The sequence below is a fragment of the Pristis pectinata genome, unplaced genomic scaffold (assembly GCF_009764475.1).
Source record: "Pristis pectinata isolate sPriPec2 unplaced genomic scaffold, sPriPec2.1.pri scaffold_105_arrow_ctg1, whole genome shotgun sequence".
Taxonomy (NCBI): domain Eukaryota; kingdom Metazoa; phylum Chordata; class Chondrichthyes; order Rhinopristiformes; family Pristidae; genus Pristis; species Pristis pectinata.
The window spans coordinates 1-27,616 of NW_026262456.1; the positions used below are offsets into that span (position 1 = coordinate 1).

General features: G+C 60.2%; 1 protein-coding gene across 1 annotated transcript; it reads left to right on the forward strand.

Moving 5' to 3' along the window:
- Nucleotides 1-9,193: 9,193 nt before the first annotated feature.
- LOC127567094 (serine/arginine-rich splicing factor 2-like) lies at nucleotides 9,194-25,724 on the forward strand. The gene is given in 8 exon segments (XM_052009763.1): nucleotides 9,194-9,286; nucleotides 9,289-9,329; nucleotides 23,422-23,619; nucleotides 23,622-23,656; nucleotides 24,356-24,407; nucleotides 24,410-24,515; nucleotides 24,590-24,910; nucleotides 25,523-25,724. Coding segments are annotated over 7 exon segments (801 nt in total). The 5' UTR covers nucleotides 9,194-9,210; the 3' UTR covers nucleotides 24,883-24,910; nucleotides 25,523-25,724.
- The last annotated feature ends 1,892 nt before the right edge of the window (nucleotides 25,725-27,616 follow it).

The window sequence follows — 27,616 nt, forward strand, 5'->3', positions numbered from 1 at the left end:
CCCCTCCCCTCCCTCCCCCCCACCCCCCCACCCCTCCCCTCCCTCCCCCCCCACCCCCCACCCCTCCCCTCCTCCCTCCCCCCCACCCCCCACCCCTCCCCCTCCCTCCCCCACCCCCACCCTCTCCCCTCCCCTCCCTCCCCCAACCCCTCCCCTCCCCCCACCCCCACCCTCCTCCCCTCCCCTCCCTCCCCCAACCCCTCCCCTCCCCCCACCCTCCCCTCTGCCCCACCCCCCACCCCTCCCACCTCCCTCCCCATTTCCCTACCCCCCCATCCTCTCCCCTTACCCCTCACTCCTCCTCCCCTCTCTCCCCCACAGGTGACCCCACCCCCACCCCTCCCTCCCCCTCCACCGGTTCCACCCCCCCCTCGCTGCCTGGGCGGCGGCCTGAGCGGGGGAGGGGTCACCCCTCCCGGAGCCCCTCCCCCCCCACGTCCCGCCGCCCCACCCCCCGGGGCCCCTCCCCCCCACGTCCCGCCACCCCACCCCTCGGGGCCCCTCACCCCCAGGGTCCCGCCGCCCCACCCCCGGGGCGAGGAGGAGCCGCCTCGAAGGGGTCCCCACCCCTCCCACCGCGCTCCCTCCCACTCCCCCTCCCCACCCCCCCTCCACGCCCCGCACCTCCTCAGCACCACCCATACCAGCTCGGGCCTGGGGCCCCACCCCCCCCGTCCGAGGGGGGAGGACCGACCCTCCCTCCTCCCCTTCCCCCTCCTCCTCCTGCCCCCACCCGCCCCTGCCCCTTGGATACCACTCCCCCTCCCCCCTCTCCTCCTCCTCCTCCCGCCCCTCCTCCCACCCTCCCCTTCCTGCCCTCCCTCCGAGGGGTACGAGGAGGGGTTGGGCGAGGGGGACTCCCCCCCGCCCTCCCTCGCCCCTTCCCGCCCCCATCCCCCCCCTCCTCCTCCCCCTCCCTACCCCGAGGGTACCTCCCCCCCGCCGTCCCCCATGCTCCCTCACCCCCTCCCCCTCCGGCCACGATGACACCAGGCCCCCTGAGGGACGGGCGCCTGGGGGAGGGGTTCCGCCGGGGTCCCCATGCCCGCCGCCACCTCCGGCCCCAGGTCCCGGGAGCTTGCCGGGGGGTGCGGGAGCCCCCGGGGTCCCTCGGCCACCCCCTCCCCGCCCAGGGGCGACCCCGGGGCCCGGTGGTCCGCTACTCTGGGCGTGGGAGAGGCGGGGGGAGTCTCCCCCTGTTACCGGGACACTCCCCTGGACCACGGTGTCAAGGCGAGGATCCGGGAGTATGGGCAGCGCTAGCCGAGCGCTGCCCCACCCACACCCCAAAACCCGTGTGTGTGTTGGGGGGAGAAGGAAGCAGGAGGACTCACCCCTCACCCCCTCGTGAGCCCTGGGGCGGGTGAAATAAAGATTCGATGTTAACCTCCTGCCTCCTGTCTCCTTCTCTGGTCGACGATGGAAGGACGGGGAGTGTAGGGGCCGGAGGGGGTTACAGAGATGGGGAGGGAGGGGGGTGAGGGAGGGGTTTGAAACAGGAGGACGGGGAGTGTAGGGGCCGGAGGGGGTTACAGAGATAGGGAGGGAGCGAGGGCCGTGGAGGGGTGAACAGGAGGACGGGGAGTGTAGGGGCCGGAGGGGGTTACAGAGATAGGGAGGGAGGGGGGCGAGGGAGGGGTTTGAACAGGGGGACGGGGAGTGTAGGGGCCGGAGGGGGTTACAGACATGGGGAGGGAGGCGGGCGAGGGAGGGTTTGAACAGGGGACGGGGAGTGTAGGGCGGAGGGGGTTACAGAGATAGGGAGGGAGGGGGCACGGGAGGGGTTTGAACAGGAGGACGGGGAGTGTAGGGGCCGGAGGGGGTTACAGAGATAGGGAGGGGCTGAGGGAGGGGTTTGAACAGGGGGACGGGGGGTGTAGGGGCCGGAGGGGGTGACAGAGATAGGGAGGGAGGGGTTGAACAGGAGGACGGGGAGTGTAGGGGCCGGAGGGGGTTACAGAGATAGGGAGGGAGGGGGCGAGGGAGGGGTTTGAACAGGAGGACGGGGAGTGTAGGGGCCGGAGGGGGTTACAGAGATAGGGAGGGAGGGGTTTGAACAGGAGGACGGGGGGTGTAGGGGCCGGAGGGGGTTACAGAGATAGGGAGGGAGGGGGCGAGGAGGGGTTTGAACAGGAGGACGGGGAGGTGTAGGGCCGGAGGGGGTTACAGAGATAGGAGGGAGGGAGGGGGCGAGGGAGGGGTTTGAACAGGAGGACGGGGAGTGTAGGGGCCGGAGGGGGTCACAGATAGGGAGGGAAGGGGCGAGGGAGGGGTTTGAATGGGAGGACTGGGGGTGTGAGGGCCGGAGGGGGGTTACAGAGGTCGGGGCAGGGGGTAAATCCCAAGAGTTTCTGCAGCGAGGTTAAGAGTAAAAGGGTGGTCAGGGACAGAGTGGGACCCCCCAGAGACCAGCAGGGCCGCCTACGTCTCGAGCCGCAGGGGCTGGGTGGGATACTGCTGTTGTTTAAGAGGGGGCAGCGAGGACAAGTCGGGGGACTACAGGGCCGGTCAGCCCGACGTCAGTGGTGGGGGAAGTCAGCGGAGGGGACTCTGAGGGACGGGATCTCCCAGCATTTGGACAGACAGAGTCTGATCAGGAGGAGTCAGCGTGGAAAGTCGTGTTCGGTGAATCTTTCTGAAGAGGTAACCAAAAAAAGAGGGCAGGTGAGGGGGAGGGTAGTAGATGTCATCTACTTGGACTTTAGTGAGGCCTTCGACGAGGTCCCGCGTGGGAAGCTGGTCCGGAAGGTTCCGTCCCGTGGAATCCAGGGAGAGCGGGTCAGTTGGCTCGGAGGGTCGGAGGCAGAGGGGAGGTGGTTGGAGGTTGTTTCTGGGAATGGAGGCCAGAGACCAGTGGTGCGCCGCAGGGCTCGGTGTCGGGACCCTCGTTATCTGTTACTTATGAATGTGAATGCATGGTTAGCGTGACGCTATTACAGCGCCTGCGACCCGGGTTCAATTCTGGCCACTGTCCATGAGGAGTTTGTACGTTCTCCCCGTGACTGCGTGGGTTTCCTCCGGGTGCTCCGGAGTTTAAGTTTAACTTGCATTTTAACTTTGCAGATGACATGAAATTAGGTGTTGTTGGCAGTGAAGAAGATTGTAATATAAAATAAGATCTTTATCACAGACGTACATCGAAGCACACTGTGAAATGCACCTTTCGCGTAGAGTGTTCTGGGGGGCAGGCCGGCAAGTGTCGCCACGCTTCTGGCGCCAACATAGTACACCCCGCAATTTCCTAACCCGTCCGTCTCTGGGAACGTGGGAGGAAGCCAGAGCACCCGGAAGGAAACCCACGCAGACACGGGGAGAATGTACAAACTCCTTACAGACAGCTGCTGGAATCGAACACCAGGTCGCTTGGCGCTGTAATAGTGTCACGCTAACTGCTACACTACCCGTGCTATCATAGATCACGGGGATCTGGATCAGTTGGGGAAGTGGGGCCGAGGAGTGGCAAATGGAGTTCGACACGGATAAGTGTGAGGTGATGCATTTTGGAAAGTCAAACCAGAGTAGGACTTGTACTGTGAACGGTCGGGCACTGGGGAGTGTAATGGAGCAGAGGGACCCAGGAGCACAAGGGGATAGTCCCTCGAGAGCAGGGGTCACAGGTAGACAGGGCGGTGAAGAAGGTGTTCGGCACGCTGGCCTTCACCGGTCAGGGCACCGAGTACAGGAGTCGGGACGTCCCGTCGCAGTTGTACAGGACGTCGGTGAGGCCGCACTTGGAGCACTGTGTTCAGTTCTGGTCGCCCTGCTGTGGGGAAGATGCCGTCGAGCTGGGAAAGAGGCGCAGAGGGAGATTTACGAGGATGTTGCCGGGACTCGAGGGACTGAGTTACGGAGAGAGGTTGGTCTTCAATCCTTGGAACATGAAGAACGAGGGGTGACCTTATAGAAGTGTTTAAAGTTACGAGGGGCGTAGATCAGGTGGACGGTAACAGTCTTTTCCCCAGGGTCGGGGAGTCCAAAACTAGGGGGCCGAGGTGTAGGGTGAGAGGGGAAAGGGGCCCGAGGGGCAACTTTTCCCACGCGGAGGGAGGTGAGTGTGGGGAACGAGCTGCCAGAGGAGGTGGGTCAGGCAGGGCCAACAGGGTCATTGAAGAAACACTTGGACAGGTACGCGGAGGGACGGGGCTTGGAGGGATTTGGGCCGAACGCAGGAAACTGGGACTAGCCGGGTTGGCACGGACTGTTGGGCTGAAGGGCCTGTTATCTGTGCTGTCATGCCTTGTGGCTTCGTAATTAAATATTGGTTAATAACTAACGAACAACACCGACCCCTCTCTGTGCTAAGAGAGGTAGTTAATCACTCTAAACCTGGGAAATCGATCTAAAGGTACTCGAAGAGCAAAATTTTAAAAGACAAATTAATTAATGACCCAAATTATCAACCCTCTTTTTGAGAACACCAAGGTAGTGTCGTGAAAACCGAACTCAACGAACAACGCATCAGTTGTACATGTGGATATAAATGTGAATGAACTGATAACTACCCACAACAAAGGTTCGAGTGGTTGACGCAAGGAATGGTCGTTTACTGGATAACTATCGACGGCAGTTAGGGCCGGTTTCAGCAATATTATAGGACGCATCCATCGTAAGGATTGATAACCTTTATTGATTACCACACTTACCAATATTTATTAGTCATTACTGGTTAATAAGGTAAGATTTCTTTATCAGTCACAGGTACATCGAAACACACAGTGAAATGCATCTTTTTGCGTAGAGTGTTCTGGGGGCAAGCCCGCAAGTGTCGCCACGCTTCCGGCGGCCAACGTAGCACGCCCACAACTTCCTAACCCGTACATCTCTGGGAACATGGGAGGAAACCGGAGCACCCGGAGGAAACCCACACAGACACACGGGGAGAACATACAAACTCCTCACAGACAGCTGCTGGAATTGAACCCGGGTTGCTGGTCCTGTAATAGCATCACCCTAACCGCTGCACTACTGTGCTTGCCCAATGATCACCGATTAATTACCAATTATTGACGATATCTGCCCACTGATCACTGATTATTTACCTATTATTGAAGATATCTACCCCTGATCGATTATTTACCGATTATTGTCAATATCTGACCCTGATTGCTGATTATTTACCGATTATCAATGATATCTGCCCACTGATTGCTGACTATTTACCGATTATTGATGTATCTGCCCACTGATCGCTGATTAGTGACGATATCTGCCCACTGATCGATTATTTACCGATTATCGACAATATCTGCCCACCGATAGATTATTTACAATTATGGTTAATATCTGCCCCCGATCGCCGAATATTATAACCTACTCATTGATTATTTACTGATTATTGACGAATCTGGCCCACTGATGGCTGATTATTTACCGATTATTGGCCGATATCTGCCCCCGATTTCGCCGATTATTTACCGATTATTGCGATATCTGCCCCCGATCGCCGATTATTTACCGATTATTGGCCGATATCTGCCCCGATCGCCGATTATTTACCGATTATTGCCGATATCTGCCCCCGATCGCCGATTATTTACCGATTATTGCCGATATCTGCCCCCGATCGCCGATTATTACCGATTATTGCCGATATCTACCCCCCGATCGCCGATTATTTACCGATTATCGAGGATATCGGCCCCCGGTCGCCGATTATCGCCGATTTCCATCGATCCCTCAGGCCCGCCCCTTCCCCCCGCCGTTTGACCGGAAGCCGCAGCGGGCGGGAGGCGGGCGGCCTTGGTTACTTCCGGCAGCTCCCCCCCCGCCCTCCGGTGACGTCACGGGGGTGACGTCGCCGCGTTTTTCCCGCCCGCCGCCGCCGCACTTCCGCCCCGCAGCCGGCGCCCGGCCGGACGGCCGCTTCCGGTTCTCGACGGCGCCCCGCTTCCGGCGGCCGTGCGGGACGTCACATCCGGGCGCCATTTTCGCTTCCTTCTGCTGGTTTTGGTCGACGGAGGGTGAAGGGGGAGGAGGGAGAGGGGGGGGGAGGGAGAGGGGGGGGAGGGGGGGGGAGGGGGGGAGGGGGGAGGGGGGAGGGGGGGGAGGGAGAGGGGAGGGGGGGGAGGGAGGGGGGAGGAGGAGGGAGGGAGGGAGGAGAGGGGGGGGAGGGAGGGGGGGAGGGAGGGAGGGAGGAGTGGCAGGGGGGGAGGGAGGGAGGGAGGGAGGGAGGGGGGGAGGGAGGGAGGGGGGGGAGGGAGGGAGGGGGGGGGGGAGGGAGGGGGGAGAGGGAGGGAGGGAGGAGGGGGGGGGGGAGGGAGGGGGGAGGGAGGGAGGGGGGGAGAGGGGGGGAGGGGGAGAGGGGGGAGGGAGGGGGGAGGGGGGAGAGGGGGGGAGGGGGGGGAGAGGGGGGAGGGGGGGAGGGAGGGGGGAGGGGGGAGGGGGGGGAGAGGGGGGGAGGGGGAGGAGGGAGGGGGAGAGGGGGGGAGGGAGGGAGGGGGAGAGGGGGGGAGGGAGGGAGGGGGAGAGGGGGGGAGAGGGGGGGAGGGGAGAGGGGGGAGGGGGAGGGAGGGGGAGAGGGGGGAGGGGGAGGGAGGGGGAGAGGGGGGGAGGGGGAGAGGGGGGGAGGGGGAGGGAGGGGGAGAGGGGGGGAGGGGGGGAGGAGGGAGGGGGGGGGAGGGGGGAGGAGGGAGGGGGGGGAGGGAGGGAGGAGGGAGGGGGGGGAGGGGGAGAGGGGGGGAGGGGGGGAGAGGAGGGGGGGGGAGGGAGGGAGGAGGGAGGGGGGGGGAGGGAGGGGGGGGAGGGAGAGGGGGAGGGGGGAGGGGGGGAGGGGAGGGGAGGGGGAGAGGGGGGAGGGGAGGGGGGGGGAGGGGGGGAGGGGAGGGGGGGGGAGGGAGGGAGAGGGGGAGGGGGGAGGGGGGGGAGGGAGGGGGGAGGGGGGAGGGGAGGGGGGGAGGGGGGGGGGGAGGGAGGGAGAGGGGAGGGGGGGGGGGAGGAGAGGGGGGAGGGGGGAGGGGGGGGGGGAGGGGGGAGGAGAGGGGGGAGAGGGGGAGAGAGGGGGGAGGGAGGGAGAGAGAGGACGGGGGAGGGAGAGAGGGGGGAGGGAGGGAGAGAGGGGGGGGGAGAGGGAGGGAGAGAGGAGGGGGGGAGGAGGGGGAGGGAGGGAGAGGGGGGGGAGGGAGAGAGGAGGAGGGAGGAGGGGAGGAGAGGGAGGGAGGGGGGAGCGAGAGGGGGGAGGGAGGAGAGAGAGAGGGAGGGAGGGGGAGAGGGGAGGGAGGGGAGGAGGAGGGAGAGAGAGAGGGAGGGGGGGGAGGGAGTGAGAGAGAGGGAGGGAGGGGGGAGGGAGGGAGAGAGGGGGAGGGAGAGGAGGGAGGAGAGGGAGGGAGGAGATGGGAGGGAGGGAGGGGGGAGGGTTGGAGAGAGGGGGGAGGAGGGAGAGGGAGGGAGGGTTGGGGAGGAGGGGGGAGGGAGGAGAGGGAGGGAGGGGGGGGAGGGAGGGGGAGAGAGGAGGGAGGGAGAGGGGGGGAGGGGAGGGGAGAGTGGGGGAGGGGAGGGAGAGGGGGAGGGAGGGAGGGAGAGGGGGGAGAGGGGAGAGGTGGAGGGGAGGGAGGGGAGAGGTTGAGAGGTGGAGGGGAGGGAGGGAGGGGGAGAGGTGAGGGGGGAGGGGAGGGGTGAGGGAGGGGGGGGAAGGGAGGAGAGGGGGTGGGGGGAGGGAGGAGGGAGGGATGGAGGAGGAGGAGGGAAGAGGGATGGAGGAGAGGGGAGGGTGGGTGTGGGAGGGGAGGAGGGAGAGTGGGGAGGGGATGGAGGGAGGAGGAGGGAGGGGAGGAGGGAAGGGAGGGGGAGGGGGAGGGAGGAGGGAAGGGAGGGGGAGGGAGAGGGGGGAGGAGGGGGAAGAGAGGGGGAGTGTGGGGGGGAGGGGGAAGAGGGTGGAGAGGGAGATGGGGGAGGGGGTCAGGAGGGTGGGGGGAGGGAGCACGGGGAGGAAGGAGAGACGGAGGGTAGTGAGGGAATGAGGGAAGGGGTGGAGGAGGGAGGAGGAGGAGAGAGAGGGAGGGGATAGTGATGGAGGCAGGACATAGGGAGCGAGAGGCGAGGACAGCGAGGGGTGGAGGGAGATGGGGATAGTGAGGGGGTGGAGGGACGGAGAGGGAGGTGGAGGTGGGGTTGTGGGTGGTGGGTAGTGAGAGAGGAGGGGATAGTGAGGGGTGTGGAGGGAGGGATGTGGAGGGAGGGGGTAGTGAGGGAGCAGGAGGTGAAGAGATCGTGGTGGGTGGGGGGATAGTGAGGGAGGGATAGAGGGAATGAGGGAGCGGGAGAGGCGAGGGTAGTGAGGGAGTGGTAGGTGGTGAGGGGAGGGAGATGGTGAGGGAGGGGGGGGGATAGTGAAGGAGCAGGAGGTGGAGGGGAGAGATAGTGGGGGAGCGGCGGGGATAGTTAGGGAGTCGTGAGGTGGTGAGGGGGAGGAGGGATAATGTGAGGAGGGAGAGGCGGCGGGCACAGTGAGGGAGCGGCGGGGAGGAGGGAGATAGTGAGGGAGCGGTGGTGCGGCAGCGGGGGGAGGGAGGGAGGTGAGGGGGTGGAGGGGGAGGGAGGGAGCGGTGGAAGGAGGTGGAGGTGGGGGGGGAGCAGGAGGTGATGGGGAGGTGGATGGAATGAGGAAGGTGGAGGGAGGGGGAGTGAGTGGTGGGGCAAGCGGGAGGGAGGGTGAAGAGGTCATGAGGTGGTTGGAGGGAGGGGCAGGGAGGGGTCGGAGGGGGCAGGGAGGGGGTCGGAGGGGGCAGGGAGGGGGAGGAGGAGGGTGGGGGAGGGAGGGGAGGAGGAGGGGTTGGGGGAGGAGGTGTGGGGGAGGGAGGGGTGGGGAGGGTGGGTAGGGGAGGTGTGGGGGAGGGAGGGAGGGGTGAGGAGGAGGTGTGGCGGGGAGGAAGGGTGAGGGAGGGGAGGGGTGAGGAGGAGGTGTGGGGGAGGGAGGGGAGGGGTGAGGAGGAGGTGGTGGGGGAGGGAGGGGAGGGGTTGAGGAGGAGGTGTGGCGGGGAGGAGGAGGGAGGGAGGGGAGGGTGAGGAGGAGGTGTGGGGGAGGGAGGGGAGGGGTGAGGGAAGAGATCGGCTGGTGGATTGGGAACCTTTTGCGTTGGAACGAGAGACAGGGATGTGTAACGGTAAGAGGCAGAGGGACGGGCTGGAGGAGGACGAAGCCCAGGAGGGAACAGACTCCGTCACCCACTCCTCCCTCCTCCTCCCTCCCTCAGGAAGGAACCCGGGGAAGCCACCATGAGTTATGACAGGAGTGGACCTCCGGATATCGAGGGCATGACCAGCCTGAAGGTGGACAATCTCACGTACCGGACGTCCCGGAGACCCTCAAGCGGGTCTTCGAGAAGTATGGCGAGGTGAGTCTCTCTGCGTCGCTGGCCGCTGGCGGTCCGCAATGTCGCACCAGGGGTCCGGTGGGCTCAGGGCTCTCTGAAATGGCCGGGGACCTTCGAAGAAACACGGCATCCCTGTACCACAGCTCTGCCCCATCCCTGCACTGATCCCGCTGCCCCCGTCCCCGCACTGATCCCGCTGCCCCGCTCTCTCCCACAGCCTGTGTCTGTTCCCAAACTAATCCCACTGCCCGCTCCCCCCACAGCCCTGTGTCTGTCCCCAAACTAATCCCACTGCCCGCTCCTCCCACAGCCGTGTCAGGCCCCAAACTCATCCCACTGCCCTGCGCTATCCCCACAGCTCTCTAGAAGGGCTGATTAATGATCTAACGCAAATATGCGTCACCAGTGTTGCCCACAGGTAGGCTGGTCAGTTCTATAAAAGCGTGCAGTTTTTTTGATTAGGGTATTACTGTTAACAAGGTTGCTTGACAACACCAAAGTTGGTGTTGGTGGGGATCGCGAGGAAGGTTGTCTGAGCCTACAGCGGATATAGATCCGTTGGGAGAGCTGGGCGAAGTGTTAGCAGTTAGAATTTAATCCTGACAAGTGTGAGGTGAGGATTTGGGAAGGTAAGTATGTGTATGATATGGTGGGGAAGGCTAAGCAATGTTGTGGAGCAGAGGGGTCTTGGGGTCCATGTCCCTGAAAGTGGCCGCTCCGGTGGACTGGGTGGTGAAGAAGGCGTACGTCACGCTGGCCTTCATCAGTCAAGCTACAGAATCTAAAAGTTGGGACGTTATGTTGCAAACTTTTGCTCACTTTATGTTTGTGAGGATGGCGTACGGCATACACTGGGGCCATATCGACGTGAGGAAAGAGGATGTGCTGGAACTTTGAAAAACATTAGGATAGATAAGTCACCCAGCTCCGACGGGATATATCCAAGGATATTATGGGAAGCGAGGGAAGAGATTGCTGCGCCTTTGGCGATGATCTTTGCATCCTCACTGGCCTCAGGAGTAGTGCCGGATGATTGGAGGGTGGCAAATGTTGATCCTTTGTTTAAGAAAGGGAGTAGGGAAACCCTGGGAATTATAGACCAGTGAGTCTTACTTCAGTGGTGGGCAAATTACTGGAGAAGAGACAGGATTTCTGGGCATTTGGAGAAGCACAGGCTGATTAGGGTCAGTCAGCGTGGTTTTGTGAGGGGCAGGTCGTGCCTCACGAGCCTGATTGAATTCTTTGAGGATGTGACAAAGCACATTGATGAAGGTAGAGCAGTGGGTGTGGTGTACATGGATTTCAGTAAGGTGTTTGATGAGGTCCTCATGGAAAGCTCATTCAGAAAGTCAGGAGGCATGGGATCCAGGGAAACCTGGCTGTGTGGATTCAGAATTGGCTCACCCATAGGTGGTAGATGAAGCATATTCTGCCTGGAGGTCGGTGACCAGTGGTGTTCTGCAGGGATCTGTTCTGGGACCCCTGCTCTTTGTGATTTTTATAAACGACTTGGATGAGGATATGGAGGGTGGGTTAGTGCATTTGCAGATGATACAACGGTTGGTGGTGTTGTGGACAGTGTAGAAGGTTGCTGTAGGTTACAACAGGACATTGATAGGATGCAGAGCTGGGCTGAGAAGCGGCAGATGCAGTTCAACCCGGAGAAGTGTGAAGCGACACACTTCGGGAGATCGAATTCGAAGGCAGAATACAAGGTTAATGGCAGGACTCTCAGCAGTGCGGAGGAACAGAGGGATCTTGGGGTCCACGTCCATCGATCCCTCAAGGCTGCCGTACAGGTCGATAGGATTTTTTAAAAAGTGTATGGTGTGTTGGCCTTCATTAGTCAGGGGATTGAGTACAAGAGCCGCGAGGTGATGTTGCAGCTCTATAGAACTCTGGTCAGACCACACTTGGGAGTATTGTGCTCAGTTCTGGTCACCTCATTATAGGAAGGATGTGGAAGCTTTAGAGAGGGTGCAGAGGAGATTTACCAGGATGCTGCCTGGATTGGAGAGCACGCTTATGAGAATATGTTGAGCAAGCTGGGACTTTCTCTATGGAAAGGAGGAGGATGAGAGGTGACTTGATAGAGGTGTACAAGAGGCACAGATCGATGGACAGTCTTTTTCTAAGGTGACTAAGGTCACTAAGGTGATTGGAGGAAGGTATAAGGGGGATGTCAGGGGTAAGTTTTTTACACAGAGAGTGGTGGGTGTGTGGAACGCACTGCCGGCAGAGGTGGTGGGGGCAGATACATTAGGGACATTTAAGAGACTCTCAGATAGACACATGAATGATAGAGAAATGGGGGGCTATGTGGGAGGGAAGGGTCAGATAGATCTTAGAGCAGGATAAAATGTCGGCACAACATCGTGGGCCGAAGGGCCTGTACTGTGCTATAGTGTTCCATGTTTAAAGCGAGGGCACGAGATGGGTCTGGCAGGCGAGGTTGAGGGAAGTCCTAAGAGATGTTACAGGTGAAAGGGTGGCTGGGGAGAGAAACAGGTCCCCCTATAGCTCAGCACGTGTGGAGCCACAGGAGATGGGCAAGATTTTTGAATGAGTGCTTCTTGTCGATTTTTCCCGTGGGGAAGATTGTGGGAACTGAGGCAAATGAGTTGTGATGTCTTGGACCGCACGCGCGCACACACACACATCATCGAAGAGGAGGTGTTGGCTGTCTTGAAGCACGTTTCAGGTGGATAAATCCCCTGGTTCCTGACTGGGTGAATCCTCCAACCTTGTAGGAAGCCTGGGAAGAAATTGCAGAGACACTTCACCTTGAGTTCTGGAAGACTGGAGGGCAGTTTGTGTTGTTCCGTTGTTTAAGAAGGGCTGCAAGGACAGGACAGGGAACTACGGGCCGGTCAGCCTGACGTCAGTGGTGGGGAAGTCACCAGAGGGGATTCTGAGGGACCAGCATCTGGAGAGGATGAGGAGCGAGTCAGCGTGGCTTTGCGCATGGGAGATCGAGCCTCGCAAGTGTGTTTTCTTCAGAGAGAGGGTAGATGAGGGGAGGGCGGTGGATGTCGTCTACATGGCCTTTCGCAAGGCCTTTGACAAGGTCCCGCATGGCAGGCTGGACTAGAAGGTTGGATCGCCATGGATCCAGGGAGAGCGAGCTGATTGGATGTATGAAACGGCTGGATGGTAGGAAGCAGAGGACGAGGGCAGAAGGTTGTTTCTCGGACTGGAGGCCCATGACCGATGGTGTTCCCCAGGGCTCGGTGCTGGGTTCGCTTACATAAACAATGTGGACGAGAGTGTACAAGGCACGGTTAGTAAGTCTGCAGACGACGCCTAAAATAGGTGGTATGGCAGGCAGTGGTCATCAAAAATTACGGGGTGGGGGGGGGGGATGGGTTTTGTGGGGTGGGGGTGGGATCTTGATCGACTGGGGTAGTGGGCCAAGGAGCGGCAGGTGCAGTTTAATTTGGACAAGAGCGAGGGGTTGCATTTCGGGAAGACAAACCAGGGCAGGACTTTCACAGTGAACGGCAGGGAGTGTTGTAGAACAAAGGGACCTCGGGGTGCGGGTAAATAGTGTCGCGGGACAGAGGGACCCCGGGGTACGGGTAAATAGTCGTGGAACAGAGGGACCTCGGGGTACGGGTAAATAGTGTCGCGGGACAGAGGGACCCCGGGGTACAGGTAAATAGTGTTGCGGGACAGAGGGACCCCGGGGTACGGGTAAATAGTGTCGCGGGACAGAGGGACCCCGGGGTACAGGTACACGGTTCCCCTGAGAGTGGCGTCACAGGTAGACAGGGCGGTGAAGAAGGCGTTCGGCACGCTGGCCTTCATCAGTCAGGAGTCGGGAGGTGATGTTGCAGTTGTACAGGACGTCGGTGAGGCCACACCTGGAGTACTGTGGACGGTTTGGTTATCCTGTTATAGTAAAGATGTAATTAAGCCAGAAAGAAGGTTTACAAGGATGTTGCCAGGACTTGAGGGCCTGCGTTACAGGGAGAGGTTGGTCATCATTCCTTGGAATGTAGGAGGATGACCCGATAGAAGTGTTTAAAATTACGAGAGGCAGACACAAGTGGACGGTAACAGTCTTTTCCCCAGGGTCGGGGAGTCCAAAACTGAGGGGGGCATATGTTTAGGGTGAGCAGGGAAAGATTTAAAAGGGGGTGACCTTATCGGAGTATATAAAAGCAATGGGGGGGTGTAGACAGCATGCATGGCCAAAGTCTTTTCTCCCCAAGGAAAGGAAATCAAAAACTGAAGGGTGCAGCTTTAAGGTGAGAGGGGATCCGAGGGGCAACTTTTTCACCCAGAGGGTGGTCCAGACGTGGAACGAGCTGCCAGAGGCAGTGGGTGAGGCAGGGACATTAACCATGTTTAAAAGACACTCGGACAGGTCCGTGGGTGGGAAAGGTTTGCAGGGATATGGGCCAAAAGCAGGCAGGTGGGACCGGCTGGGATGGGGATCTGGGCCGGCACGGACCGGTTGGGCCGAAGGGCCTGTTACCGTGTTCCATGTGTAAAATATTCCCTGATTGTTCTATTGTGCTTGTTAAATGAGCCTGGAGTGTCTATATTTATACTATGCCTTGCATTACTCGGGGGACCAGAGACAACACCCAGCGTTGTTTATCATCCTTGATGTTTAAATCTCCTTCCCTTCCCCCCCCAGCCCACTCCCCGATCTCGATCTACACTGCCCGATTTTCCGAGTTATCTCCCTTCTCCCTCTCTCCCACTTCAGGGTAGCTCTGAACGTGATGCCAAATTAAACTAAATCCCTCCTGCCTGCACGTCCCCCTCCATTTTGTACAGATCCACGTGTCTACCTAACAGCCTCTAGATATGTCTCTGCCGTATCTGCCCCCTGGCAGCCCGTTCCAGGTGCCCACCGCCCTCTGTGCCAGCGAGGAAAACCTGCCCCTGCACATCTCCTTCAAACAGCTTCATCAAAGACCCCACCCACCCGGGACATTCTCTCTTCTCCCCTCTCCCATCGGTAGAAGATACAGGAGCCTGAGGGCACGTCCCACCAGGCTCAAGGACAGCTTCTACCCACTGTGATAAGACTATTGAATGGTTCCTTTATGTGATGAGATTGACCTCACGATCTACCTTGTTGTGACCTTGCACCTTATTGCACTGCACTTTCTCTGTAGCTGTGACACTTTACTCTGCACTGTTATTGTTTTTACCTGTACTGCCTCAATATAACTGCACTGTGTAATGAATTGACCTGTACGATCAGCTTGCAAGACAGGTTTTTCACTGGACCTCGGTACAAGTGAGAATAATAAACCAACGCCAAACGTCCTCCAGTATTGGACATTCCTACCCCTGGGATAAAAAACGTTCTGTCTACACCCCCCACCACACGTCCCTGCCTCTTGTGATCTTATAAACCTTTCCCCTCAGCCGCCACCGCTCCAGAGAGAACGACCCAAATCTGTCCCCTCTTAATCCAGGCAGCCTCCCGGTGAACCTCTCCAAAGTTCCTCCCTCACCCTCCCTGTAACGGGGGCGACCAGAACTGCGCGCGGCGTCGCCTTGTCTATTTTCTCTCTTCGAACGTCCCTGGGGATGTTGAACTCCCTGGTCTTGCCCACTTTGCTGTTAGCACATACCCATTTTCTGTTGGTTTATTTTATTCAGGGTCTGGCCTCCCCTCCGCTCTCAGCCGGGCCAACGATTTACTGGCCCGTCCCTCGCTGCCTCCCGCCTCCTCTCCCGCCAAGGAGGGGGTGAGCCACACCAGGAGCTGGCCACGTGTCTCCCGAGGTGGGGCGGTGCGCGACTTGGGGCTCCCCTTGTACCTGCTGTCCCCCTCCCTTTGTCCTGTTTGGTGGGACGTGTCGCCGGCGTTGGGAGGCGCTGTCGGAGTAGCCTGGGCAAGTAATGTCCACACGTCTCGCACACGGCGCGCGAGCCGGCGGACAGAGAGCATTGAGGGCAGATGGGGGCAGCTGTGTTCCTGGCCCGGGGTTCGTAGAACATGGAACACTACAGCACAGGACAGGCCCTTCGGCCCACAATGTGCCGACACTTTATCCTGCTCTGAGATCTATCTAACCCTTCCCTCCCACATCGCCCCCCATTTCTCCATCATTCATGGGTCTCAGAGTCTCTTAAATGTCCCTAATGCATCTGCCCCCACCACCTCTGCCGGCAGTGCGTTCCACACACCCACCTCTCTCTGTGTAAAAAACTTACCCCTGACATCCCCCTTATACCTTCCTCCAATCACCTTAAAATTACGTCCCCCGTGTTAGCCGTTGTCACCCTGGGAAAAGTCTCTGACTGTCCACTCGATCTGTGCCTCTTGTACACCCTATCAAGTCACCTCTCATCCTTCTCCTCTCCAAAGAGAAAAGCCCCAGCTCGCTCAACCTCTCCTCATAAGACGTACACTCAGCGTTACTTGGAGCACTGTGTCCAGTTCTGGTCACCTCATTACAGAAAGGATGTGGAGGCGTTGGAAAGGGTGCAGAGGAGATTTACCAGGATGCTGCCTGGATTGGAGAACACGAGCTATAAGGAGAGGTTGAGCGACCCTGGGCTTTTCTCTTTGGAGAGCAGGAGGATGAGAGGTGACTTGATAGAGGTGTACGAGAGGCACAGATCGAGTGGACAGTCAGAGACTTTTTCCCAGGGCCACAACGCCTAACACGAGGGGGCATAATTTTAAGGTGATTGGAGGAAAGTATAAGGGGGATGTCAGGGGTAAGTTTTTTACACTGGGAGAGGTGGGTGTGTGGAACGCACTGCCGGCAGAGGTGGTGGGGGCAGATACATTAGGGACATTTAAGAGACTCTTAGACCCATGAATGATAGAGAAATGGGGGGCTATGTGGGAGGGAAGGGTTAGATAGATCTAGGGATAAAACGTCGGCACAACATCGTGGGCCGAAGGGCCTGTACTGAGCTGTAGTGTTCCAAAGAACCTATCCATCTCTGCCTTAAACACACCCAATGACTTGGCCTCCACAGCCGTCTGTGGCAATGAATTCCACAGATTCACAGCCTCCTGGCTGAAGAAATTCCTCCTCATCTCAGTTCCTTTATTCTGAGCTGTGCCCTCTGGTCCTAGACTCGTCCGCTACTGGAAACATTCTCTCCACGTCTGCTCTGTCCAGGATTTGGGAGGTTTCAATGAGATTCTTCTCCCCGCCAACCCCCCCCCCCACCCATCCTGCTAAACTCCCATGGAGTACAGGGGCAGAGATATCAAACGCTCGTCGTACGTTAACCCTTTCACCCCCGGGATCATTCTTGTAAACCTCTCTCCAATGCCAGCAAATCCTTCCTTAGATACAGGACCCCAAAACTGCTCACAATACTCCAAATGTGGTCTGACCAACTCTTAAAAGCCTCAGCATTACATCCTTGCTTTTATATTCTCGTCCTCTCGAAATAAATGCCAACATTGCATTTGCCTTCCTCACCACCGACTCAACCTGCAAGTTCCCCTTCAGGGAATCCCGCACTGGGACTCCCAAGTCCCTTTGCTCCTCCGATTTCTGAATTCGCTCCCGGTTTAGATAATAGTCTGTGCCTTTATTCTTCCAACCAAAGTGCATGACCGTACACTTCCGTATGCTGTATTCCATCTGCCACTTCTTTGTCCGCTCTCCGAACCTGTCCAGTCCTTCCTCAAACTCCCTTCCTCCACAACGCTCCCTGTCCCTCCACCGATCTTCCAAGGATCTCTGGGTCTGAGTCCGCGGCTCCCTGAAAGTGGCCGCACAGGTCGACAGGGCATAAAGAAGGCGTACAGCACGCTGGCCTTTATTAGTCGAGGCACTGATTTCAAGAGCCGGGAAGTTATGTTGCAGCTTTATAAAACTCTGGTAAGGCTACATCGGGAGTATTGCATTCAGTTCTGGTCGCCCGTTATATTGGTATTGGTTTATTATTGTTACTTGTACCGAGGTCCAGTGAAAACTTGTCTTGCAAACCGTTCGTACAGGTCAATTCATTACACAGTGCAGTTACATTGAGGTGCTACAGGGTGCATTGAGGTGCTACAGGGTGCATTGAGGTGCTACAGGGTGCATTGAGGCAGTACAGGTAAAAACAATAACAGTACAGAGTAAAGTGTCACAGCTACAGAGAAAGTGCAGTGCAATAAGGTGCAAGGTCACAACAAGGTAGATCGTGAGGTCAGAGTCCATCTCATCGTATAATGGAACCGTTCAATAGTCTTATCACCGTGGGGTAGAAGCTGCTCTTGAGCCTGGTGGGACGTGCCCTCAGGCTCCTGTATCTTCTACCCGATGGAAGAGGAGAGAAGAGAGAATGTCCCGGTGGGTGGGTCTTTGATTTGCCGGCTGCTTCACCAAGGCAGCGAGAGGTAAAGACAAGAGTCCAAGAAGGGGAGACTTGTGTCTGTGACACACTGGGCTGTGTCCGCAGCTCTCAGCGGTTTCTTGCAGTCCCGGGCAGAGCAGTTGCCGTCCCAAGCCGTGATGCATCCAGATAGGATGCTTTCTGTGGTGCATCGGTAAAAGTTGGTGAGGGTCAAAGGGGACAAACCAAATTTCTTTAGCCTCCTGAGGAAGTAGAGGCACTGGTGAGCTTTCTTGGCTGTGGCATCTACGTGATTTGTCCAGGACAGGTTGTTGGTGATGTTCACTCCCAGGAACTTGAAGCTCTCAACCCTCTCGACCTCGGCACCATTGATGTAAACAGGTGCATGTACACCGCCCCCCCTCCTGAAGTCAATGACCAGCTCTTTAGTTTTGTTGACATTGAGGGAAAGGTTGTTGTCATGACACCATTCCACTAAGCTCTCTATCCCCATCCTCATCGCTGTTTGAGATACGGCCTACAATGGTGATGTCATCTGCAAACTTGTCGTTGGAGTTAGAGCAGAATCAGGCCACACAACCTTGAGTTTACAGGGAGTAGAGTAGAGGGCCGAGGACGCAGCCTTGTGCGGCACCAGTGTTGAGAATAATCGTGCCGGAGGTATTGCTGCCTATCCTCACTGATTGCGGTCTGTTTGTTAGAAAGTCAAGGATCCAGTTACAGAGGGAGGTGTTGAGTATGTAGACCAAGAGAGTCTAGGACCAGAGGGCACAGCCTCAGAATAAAGGATCTGAGATGAGGAGGAATTTCTTCAGCCGGGGGCAGTGAATCTGTGGAATTCGTTGCCACAGACAGCTGTGGGGGCCAAGTCATTGGGTGTGTTTAAGGCAGAGATGGATAGGTTCTTTAGAACACTACAGCACAGTACAGGCCCTTCGGCCCACGATGTGCGGACATTTTATCCTGCTCTGAGGAAGGATGTTGAGGCTTTGGAGAGGGAGCCGGAGAGGTTCACCAGGACACTGCCTGGTTTAGAGGGCGTGACCTATAAGGAGAGGTCGGACAGACTTGGGTTGTTCTCTCCAGAGCGGCGGAGGCTGAGGGGAGACCTGATGGAAGTTTATAAGGTTATGAGAAGCACGGATAGAGTAGCCAGCTGGTATCTCTCTCCCAGGGTTGAAATGTCTAATACCAGAGGCCATGCACTTAAGGTGAGAGGGGGTGAGTTCAAAGGAGATGTGCGGGGCAAGTTTTTTTACACAGGGAGCGGTGGGTGCCTGGAATGTGCTGCCAGGGGTGGGGGGTGGAGGCAGATACGATGGAGGGGTTTCAGAGGCTGTTAGACACATGGATGTGCAGGGAGTGGAGGGAGATGGACCTTGTGCAGGCAGAAGGGATTAGGTGTCATAAGCTCAATTAATTCAGCACAACATTGTGGGCCGAAGGGCCTGTTCTTGTGCTGTACTGTTCTATGTTCTTGACTTGGAGATGGGAGAAGGGTGATGTGGCGGATGCTGTGTGCACGGACTAACCCCACCCAGGGAAGTGGAGGGTGTTCCCTCGCGCTCCTGCCCTGTAGACGGGGGGAAGGGTGATGCGGCGGATGCTGTGTGCACGGACTAACCCCACCCAGGGAAGTGGAGGGTGTTCCCTCGCGCTCCTGCCCTGTACACGGGGGGAAGGGTGATGCGGCGGATGCTGTGTGCACGGACTAACCCCACCCAGGGAAGTGGGGGGGTGTTCCCTCGCACTCCTGCCCTGTAGACGGGGGGAAGGGTGATGCGGCGGATGCTGTGTGCACGGACTAACCCCACCCAGGGAAGTGGAGGGTGTTTCTTCACACTCCTGCCCTGTAGACGGGGGGATGGGTGATGCGGCGGATGCTGTGTGCACGGACTAACCCCACCCAGGGAAGTGGAGGGTGTTCCCTCGCACTCCTGCCCTGTAGACGGGGGGAAGGGTGATGCGGCGGATGCTGTGTGCACGGACTAACCCCACCCAGGGAAGTGCGGGGGTGTTCCCTCGCACTCCTGCCCTGTAGACGGGGTGGGGGGGAAGGTGATGTGGCGGATGCTGTGTGCATGGACTGACTATACACGGAAGTGGAGGGTGTTCCCTCGCACTCCTGACTTGTTGGTGGAAGTGTGCTATGGGTACTGTGGCGGATGTTGTGTGCATGCAGTGACTCCGCCCAGGCGAGTGGAAAGTGTTTCATTACACTCCTGGCATGTGTTGTAGATGGTCAAAGGTGTCTGGCACGCTGGCCTTCATCGGTCAGGGCACTGAGTACAGGAGTTGGGACGGTTACGTTGCAGTTGTACAGGACGTCGGTGAGGCCGCACTTGGAGCACTGTGTTCAGTTCTGGTCGCCCTGCTGTAGGAAAGATGCCATTGAGCTGGAAAGAGCGCAGAGGGAGATTTACGAGGATGTTGCCGGGACTCGAGGGACTGAGTTACGGAGAGAGGTCAGGCAGGTTGGGACTTTATTCCTTGGAGCATAGGGGTGACCTTATACAGGTGTATAAACCCACGAGGGGCATAGACAGGGTGAATGCGCACAGTCTTTTCCCCCAGGGTTGGGGAATCAAGAACTAGAGGGCACAGCTTGAAGGTGAGAGGGGAAAGAGGGACCTGAGGGGCAAGTTTTTCACCCAGAGTGTGGTCCATATGTGGAACGAGCTTGTTAAGGCAGGTACATTAACATTTTTGGACAAGTTGGTGGATAGGAAAGATTTAGAGGGAATATGGGCCAAGTGAGGGATATTTAAGAGACTCTTAGATAGACAAATGAATGATAGAGAAATGGGGGGCTATGTGGGAGGGAAGGGTTAAATAGATCTTAGAGCAGGATAAAATGTCGGCACAACATCGTGGGCCGAAGGGCCTGCACTGTGCTGTAGTGTTCTACGTTCTAAATGGGACCGGCTCAGATGGGAATCTTGGCCGGCATGTACCAGTTGGGCTGAAGGGCCTGTTTCCGAGCAGAGTGACTCTGTGACTACGTGTGGCGTATGTTTTGTGCACTGACTAACTCCTTCCAGGCAAGCGGGGAGTGTCCCATCACACTCCTGACCTGCAGATGTGGATTGTGGGGTGATGTGGCAGATGTTGTGTACGTGGACTAACTCCATCCAGGCAAGCGGGGAGCATTCCTTCACACTCCTGACTTGTAGATGTGAATTGTAGGGTGATGTAGCGGATGTTGTGTACGTGGACTAACTCCCTCCAGGCAAGTGGATGTGTTCCCTCACCCTCCTGACGTCCCTTGTAGATGGTGGAAGTGCCTTGGGGTGTCAGGAGGTGAGTCGCTCACCACAGGTTCCCCAGCCTCTGACCTGCCCTCGTAGCCACAGTGTTTACATGGCAGGTCCGGTTGACTTTCTGGTCAGTGGTGATCCCCCAGGACGTCGGTGGTGGGGGACTGGGCGATGGGAATCCCATTGAGTGCCAAGGGGAGTTGGTCAGGCCCTCTCTAGTTGGAGTCGGTCAATGCCCAACACCTCTGTGGTGTGAACGTTACTTGTCACTTACCAGCCAGGGCCTGAACATTGCCCAGGTCTTGCTACACCCAGGCACGGGCTGTTTCATCGACTGAGGAGCTGTGAATGGATCTGCTGTCATCGGTGGACCTCCCCGCTTCTGACGGATGGAGGGTCACCGAGGCAGTAGCTGAAGATGGTTGGGGCCCAGGACACACTGCCCTGGGAAGTCCCAGTGCGATGTCCTGGGGCTGGGGTGGGGGAAAATTGTCCTCCCGATCACCGCGTCCGCCTTCCCTGTGTGGGCTCCGACTATCAGGTGTCTTCATGTTAACTGGGGCTCCTGGAAGCCATGGATGAAGATACTTCAAAGCTTTTCCCCTGCTCTGACCCTCACTGGAGGTATACTGTCCCCCAGTCTCCCCACAGCCCTGCATCGGTCCCCACACCAAGCCCACTGCCTTGTGTGCTCTCGCCACGGCCCTGCGTCAGTCCCCAAACTGATCCCACTGCCCCGCTCCCTCCCCACAGCCCCGTGTCAATCCCCAAACTGATCCCACTGCCCCGCTCCCTCCCCACAGCCCCGTGTCAATCCCAAACTAATCCCACTGCCCTGCTCCCTCCCCACAGCCCCGTGTCAATCCCCAAACTAATCCCCGCCCCGCTCCCTCCCCGCAGCCCTGCGTCAGTCCCCACACTGATCCCACAGCCCCGCTCCCTCCCCACAGCCCTGCGTCAGTCCCCACACTGATCCCACAGCCCCGCTCCCTCCCCACTGCCCTGCGTCAGTCCCCACACTGATCCCGCTGACCCGCTCCCTCCCCACAGCCCCGTGTCAGTCCCCACACTGATCCCGCTGACCCGCTCCCTCCCCACAGCCCCGTGTCGGTCCCCACACTGATCCCACTGCCCTGCTCCCTCCCCACAGCCCTGTCTCGGTCCCCACACTGATCCCACTGACCCGCTCCCTCCCCACAGCCCCGTGTCAGTCCTCACACTGACCTCACTGACCCGCTCCCTCCCCACAGCCCGTGTCGGTCCCCAAACCGATCCCACTGTCCCGCTTCCTCCCCACATGCCCCGTGTCGGTCCCACACTGATTCCCACTGCCCCGCTCCCTCCCCCACAGCCCCGTGTCGGTCCCCCAAGACTGACCCCACTGCCCCGCTCCCTCCCACAGACCCGTGTCGGTCCCACACTGACCCACGGCCCCGCTCCCTCCCCACAGCCCCGTGTCGTCCCCAGCACTGATCCCACCTGCCCCGCTCCCTCCCCACAGCCCCGTGTCAGTCCCCAAACTGATCCCACTGCCCCGCTCCCTCCCCACAGCCCGTGTCAGTCCCCAAACTGATCCCACTGCCCCGCTCCCTCCCCACAGCCCCGTGTCAGTCCCCAACTGATCCCACTGTCCCGCTCCCTCCCCACAGCCCCGTGTCAGTCCCGAACTGATCCCACTGCCCTGCTCTCTCCCCACAGCCCCGTGTCAGTCCCCAAACTAATCCCACTGTTCCGCTCTCCCCACAGCCCTGTGTGTGTCCCATCACTGATCCTGTATCGGTGTGTGTGTGCTGTGGAAACGGAGATCCAGGGGGCTGATAAATGACGGAAGGGGCAATACAGGGAAAACCAACGTCAGTCAGGATGGTGGGAGCTGGCAGCTGTGGGAGGCAAAAATGGAGGCTTTCCGGTCGAAGGACAGTTTGTGACCAGTCGGGATCCCCCTGTCCTGCCTTTCCCTTCCTCCCTCTCCCCTCTCCTTCCCCCCTCCCTCTCCCCTCTCCTTCCCCCCTCCCCTCTCCCCTCTCCTTCCCCCCTCCCTCTCCCCTCTCCTTCCCCCTCCCTCTCCCCTCTCCTTCCCCCCTCCCTCTCCCCTCTCCTTCCCCCCTCCCTCTCCCCTCTCCTTCCCCCTCCCTCTCCCCTCTCCTTCCCCCCTCCCTCTCCCCTCTCCTTCCCCCTCCCTCTCCCTCTCCTCTCCTCCCCCCCTCTCCCCTCTCCTTCCCCCTCCCTCTCCCCTCTCCTTCCCCCCTCCCTCTCCCCTCTCCTTCCCCCTCCCTCTCCCTCTCCTTCCCCCCTCCCTCTCCCCTCTCCTTCCCCCCTCCCCTCCCTCTCCTTCCCCCCTCCCTCTCCCCTCTCCTTCCCCCCCCCTCTCCCCTCTCCTTCCCCCCTCCCTCTCCCCTCTCCTTCCCCCTCCCTCTCCCCTCTCCTTCCCCCCCCCTCTCCCCTCTCCTTCCCCCCTCCTCCTCCCCTCTCCTTCCCCCCTCCTCCTCCCCTCTCCTTCCCCCCTCCTCCTCCCCCCCTTCCCCCCTCCTCCTCCCCCCCTTCCCCCCACCTCCTCCCCCTTTCTGCGCCCACAGGTGGGAGACGTCTACATCCCCCGAGACCGCTTCACGCGGGAGAGCCGGGGATTCGCCTTCGTCCGCTTCTACGACAAGCGCGATGCGGAGGATGCCATCGACGCCATGGACGGAGCCATCCTGGACGGCAGGGAGCTGCGGGTACAGATGGCCCGGTATTCCCGCCCGCCGGACTCCTTCCGCCGTGGGGGGGCACCAGCAACCGCAGAGCCAGTCGCTACAGGCGGAGCAGGAGGTGTGTGAGGGGGGGAGTGCGGGTGGGTGTTTATAGAGGGTGTGTTGGTGTTTACAGGGGGTCCCGGGGCTGTGTTGGTGTTTACAGGGGGTCCCGGGGCTGTGTTGGCGTTTACAGGGGGTCCCCGGGGCTGTGTTGGTGTTTACGGGGTGTCCCGGGGCGGTGTTGGTGTTTACGGGGTGTCCCCGGGGCGGTGTTGGTGTTTACGGGTGTCCCCGGGGCGGTGTTGGTGTTTACTGGGGGTCCCCGGGGCTGTGTTGGTGTTTACAGGGGGTCCCCGGGGCTGTGTTGGTGTTTACGGGGTGTCCCCGGGATGGTGTTGGTGTTTACTGGGGTCCCCGGGGCGGTGGTGGTGTTTACAGGGGGTCCCCGGGGCGGTGTTGGTGTTGACGGGGGGGTCCCCGGGGCGGTGTTGGTGTTTACAGGGGGTCCCCGGGGCTGTGTTGGTGTTTACGGGGGGGGGGGTCCCCGGGGCTGTGTTGGTGTTGACGGGGGTCCCCAGGGGAGTGGTAATGTTGACGGGGGGTCCCCGGGTGGTGTGTCAATGTTGACGGGGGGTCCCCAGGGCGGTGTTGGTGTTTACGGGGGGTCCCCGGCTGGTGTGTTAATGTTCACGGGGTGTGTTTTTCATTCTAACTTGTTCCATGTCTGTCTTTCCCTCCTCCCTCCTCTCCCTCTCTCCCTCCCTCCCTCCCTCAGCCCCAGGAGGAGACGGCGCTCCCGCTCCCGGTCCCGCTCCGGCTCCCGCTCCGCCGCTCCCGATCCCGCTCCCGCTCCCGCTCCCGCTCCAAGCCCGGAGCCCGGAGCAAGGGCCAGTCCCGGGCGCGCCCCTCCCGCTCCCGGTCCCTCTCCCCTCCGCTCCCGCTCCCGCTCCCGCTCCCCGCTCCAAGTCTCCCTCTCCCGTGAAGGCCAGGCCCATGGGGGACTCGCGCTCCCGATCCCGCTCCCGATCCCGCTCCCGATCCCCGGTCCGTCCTGCCTCTGGCTCCCGGTCGCGGTCACCCTCCCCTCCCCCGGCTAAGCAGGCTACCCCCGAGCCCCAGGGATCCCCCGCCAGGGGCCGGTCCCGCTCTCCCGAGAGACCGGCCGCGATCCCCGCCTCCCCGGAGAGGGAGCGCTCTCCATCTCCCGCCCCGGAAAAGTCCCGCTCCGTCACTCCGGAAAGGAACGCCGAGCCGCGATCCGGATCGACGTCGCCGGATCCGGCCCCTCCGGATGCAGAGTGATGGAGGGCTCCTGATCGTCTGAGACCGCGTGAGTACGACCCTGGGGTGTGCACGGGAGGTGTGTGCGGGCGGACACACACACACACCCACCCACACAGGTGTCCGAGGGGTGACGTACCCTTACTTATTGAACTGCCCCTCTCTCCGACTGGGAACGGACCCTCCCGAACTTCAGGGGAACCCCGGGCGGTGCGTTAATGTTGACGGGGGGTCCCCGGGCGGTGCGTTAATGTTGACGGGGGTGGGGGGTCCCCGGGCGGTGCGTTAATGTTGACGGGGGGACCCCGGGCGGTGTGTTAATGTTGACGGGGGGACCCCGGGTGGTGCGTTAATGTTGACGGGGGGTCCCCGGGCAGTGTGTTAATGTTCACAGGGGGTCCAGGCAATGACATTCACTGGACATCTTCCGGTCTGTCAGTCCCCACCCATTCATTTCCTCGTCGATTCCTGGTTTAGCCATGAACACCCCCACTTCCCCTCCCCTCCCCCTTCTCTCCCCCCTCCCCTCCCCTCTCCCCCGTCTCCCTGCGGCTCACTTTACCGGTCTAACGTTTAAGCTTGTGACCCCCCCCCATCACCCCCCCCGCCCCTTCCCTGTTCCCCACCCCCTCACCCTTCCCCTCCCCACCCCCACCCACAGCAGGTCTCCGCCTGGCCAAGGAGGTTCTCGCCAGCAGCCTCGTGGGACCGAGCGGTGGACGTGTCGCCGCGGGAGTCCGTCTCCCGATGACCGTGGGTGCGGCGGGGGCTGAGAGTAGGGAGGTGCAGCCGACCACGGTTCTGCCCGCCGCAGTCTCTGTCGTTCTGCTTTCATTTTGTTTATATAAAAATTCACAAAACTACCCGCTGCTGTGTGCCTGGGTCACTCCTTGTTGCTGCAGACCCTCCACTCCCTCCCTCCCTCCCTCCCTCCCTCCCCGTCCTCCACTCCATCCCGTCCTCCACTCCTCCCTCCTCCCTCCCTCCCTCCCCGTCCTCCACTCCATCCCCATCCTCCACTCCCTCCCTCCCTCCTCCCCGTCCTCCACTCCATCCCCATCCTCCACTCCACTCCCTCCCTCCCTCCCCATCCTCTTCCTCCTCCCTCCCTTCCCTCCCCGTCCTCTCCCTCCCTCCCCCCTCCCCGTCCTCTTTCCCTCCCTCCCCATCCTCTTCCCCCTCCCCTCCCCGTCCTCTCCCTCGCTCCCTCCCTCCCCTCCCCGTCCTCCCTCCCTCCCCTCCCCGTCCTCTCCCTCGCTCCCTCCCTCCCCTCCCCGTCCCATCCCCTCCCCTCCCCTCCCCATCCTCTCCCTCCCTCCCCTCCCCGTCCTCATCCCTCCCTCCCCTCCCCTCCCCTCCTCTCCCTCCCTCCCCTCCCCTCCCCTCCCCTCCTCTCCCTCCCTCCCCTCCCTCCCCGTCCTCTCCCTCCCTCCCCTCCCCTCCCCGTCCTCTCCCTCCCTCCCCCCTCCCTCCCCGTCCTCTCCCTCCCTCCTCTCCCCTCCCCGTCCTCTCCCTCCCCTCCCCTCCCCGTCCTCTCCCTCCCCTCCCTCCCCCCCCCCCCCGTCCCTCCCCTCCCCCCCTCCTCCCCTCCCCCCCCTCCTCCTCTCCCTTTTCTCCCCGTCCTCTCCCTCCCCTCCCCGTCCTCTCCCTCCCCTCCCCGTCCTCTCCCTCCCCTCCCCGTCCTCTCCCTCCCCTCCCCGTCCTCTCCCTCCCCTCCCCGTCCTCTCCCTCCCCTCCCCTCCCCTCCCTCCCCTCCCCCCCCCCCTCCCCTCCCCTCCCGTCCTCTCCCCCCCTCCCCTCCCCGTCCTCTCCCTCCCCTCCCCGTCCCCCTCTCTCCCTCCCCAGGATATCTCCCTCGGTCCCCAGCTCCCCTCCCTCCCTACCCAGCACCCACGCCTTCCTCACCCCACCTCCCTCCCTCGCCAGCACCCCTCCCTCCCTACCCCCACCCCTCTCTCCATGCCCAGATCCCCTCCTTCCCCAGGACATCTCCCTCCTTCCCAGCCCCCTCCCTCACTCCCTCATCCCAGACCCCTCCCTACCCCCCACAACCTCCCCAGCCCCTCCACTCCTCCCTGTATAGAACGTGGTGTAGGGGCCGGTGGGGTTACAGAGATAGGGAGGGAGGGTTTTGAACAGGAGGATGGGGAGTGTAGGGGCTGGTGGGGTTACAGAGGTAGGGAGGGAGGGGTTTGAACAGGAGGACGGGAGTGTCGGGTGTTACAGAGATCGGGAGGCATCTTTCCCATCTCCATCACTATGATTCATCACCACTCCTGTGCTGCGGTAAACTACCTCTGTTTAATAGATCTTCATGTGTTTTAACGGATCTCCCAGTCAGAGCTCTCAGTCACCCACTGAAGTGTCGGAGAGGTTTCACGAGCAATGTCCGGGATGTTACTGGGACTGGGGGCTCGAGTTATTGAGGAGAAACCGGACAGGCCGGGGACTGTCTTCCCCAGAGCGAAGGAGGCTGAGGGAGGGAACCTTATCGAGGTGTTATAAGCTACGTGGGGCGTAGATAAAGCTGGATGGCCATAGTCTCTCCCCCCCCCCCAATGGTAGGGGAGTCAGATGCCTACCTAAACCAGTCCCATCTCCCCGCGTTTGGCCCCTGTCCCTCTAAACCTTTCCCATCCACGGACCTGTTGGAGTGTTGTTAATGTCCTTGCCTCACCCACTCCCTCTGGCAGCTTGTTCCATCACGTACGGACCAACCCTCTGGGTGAAGAAGTTGCCCCTTTCAATCTCTCCC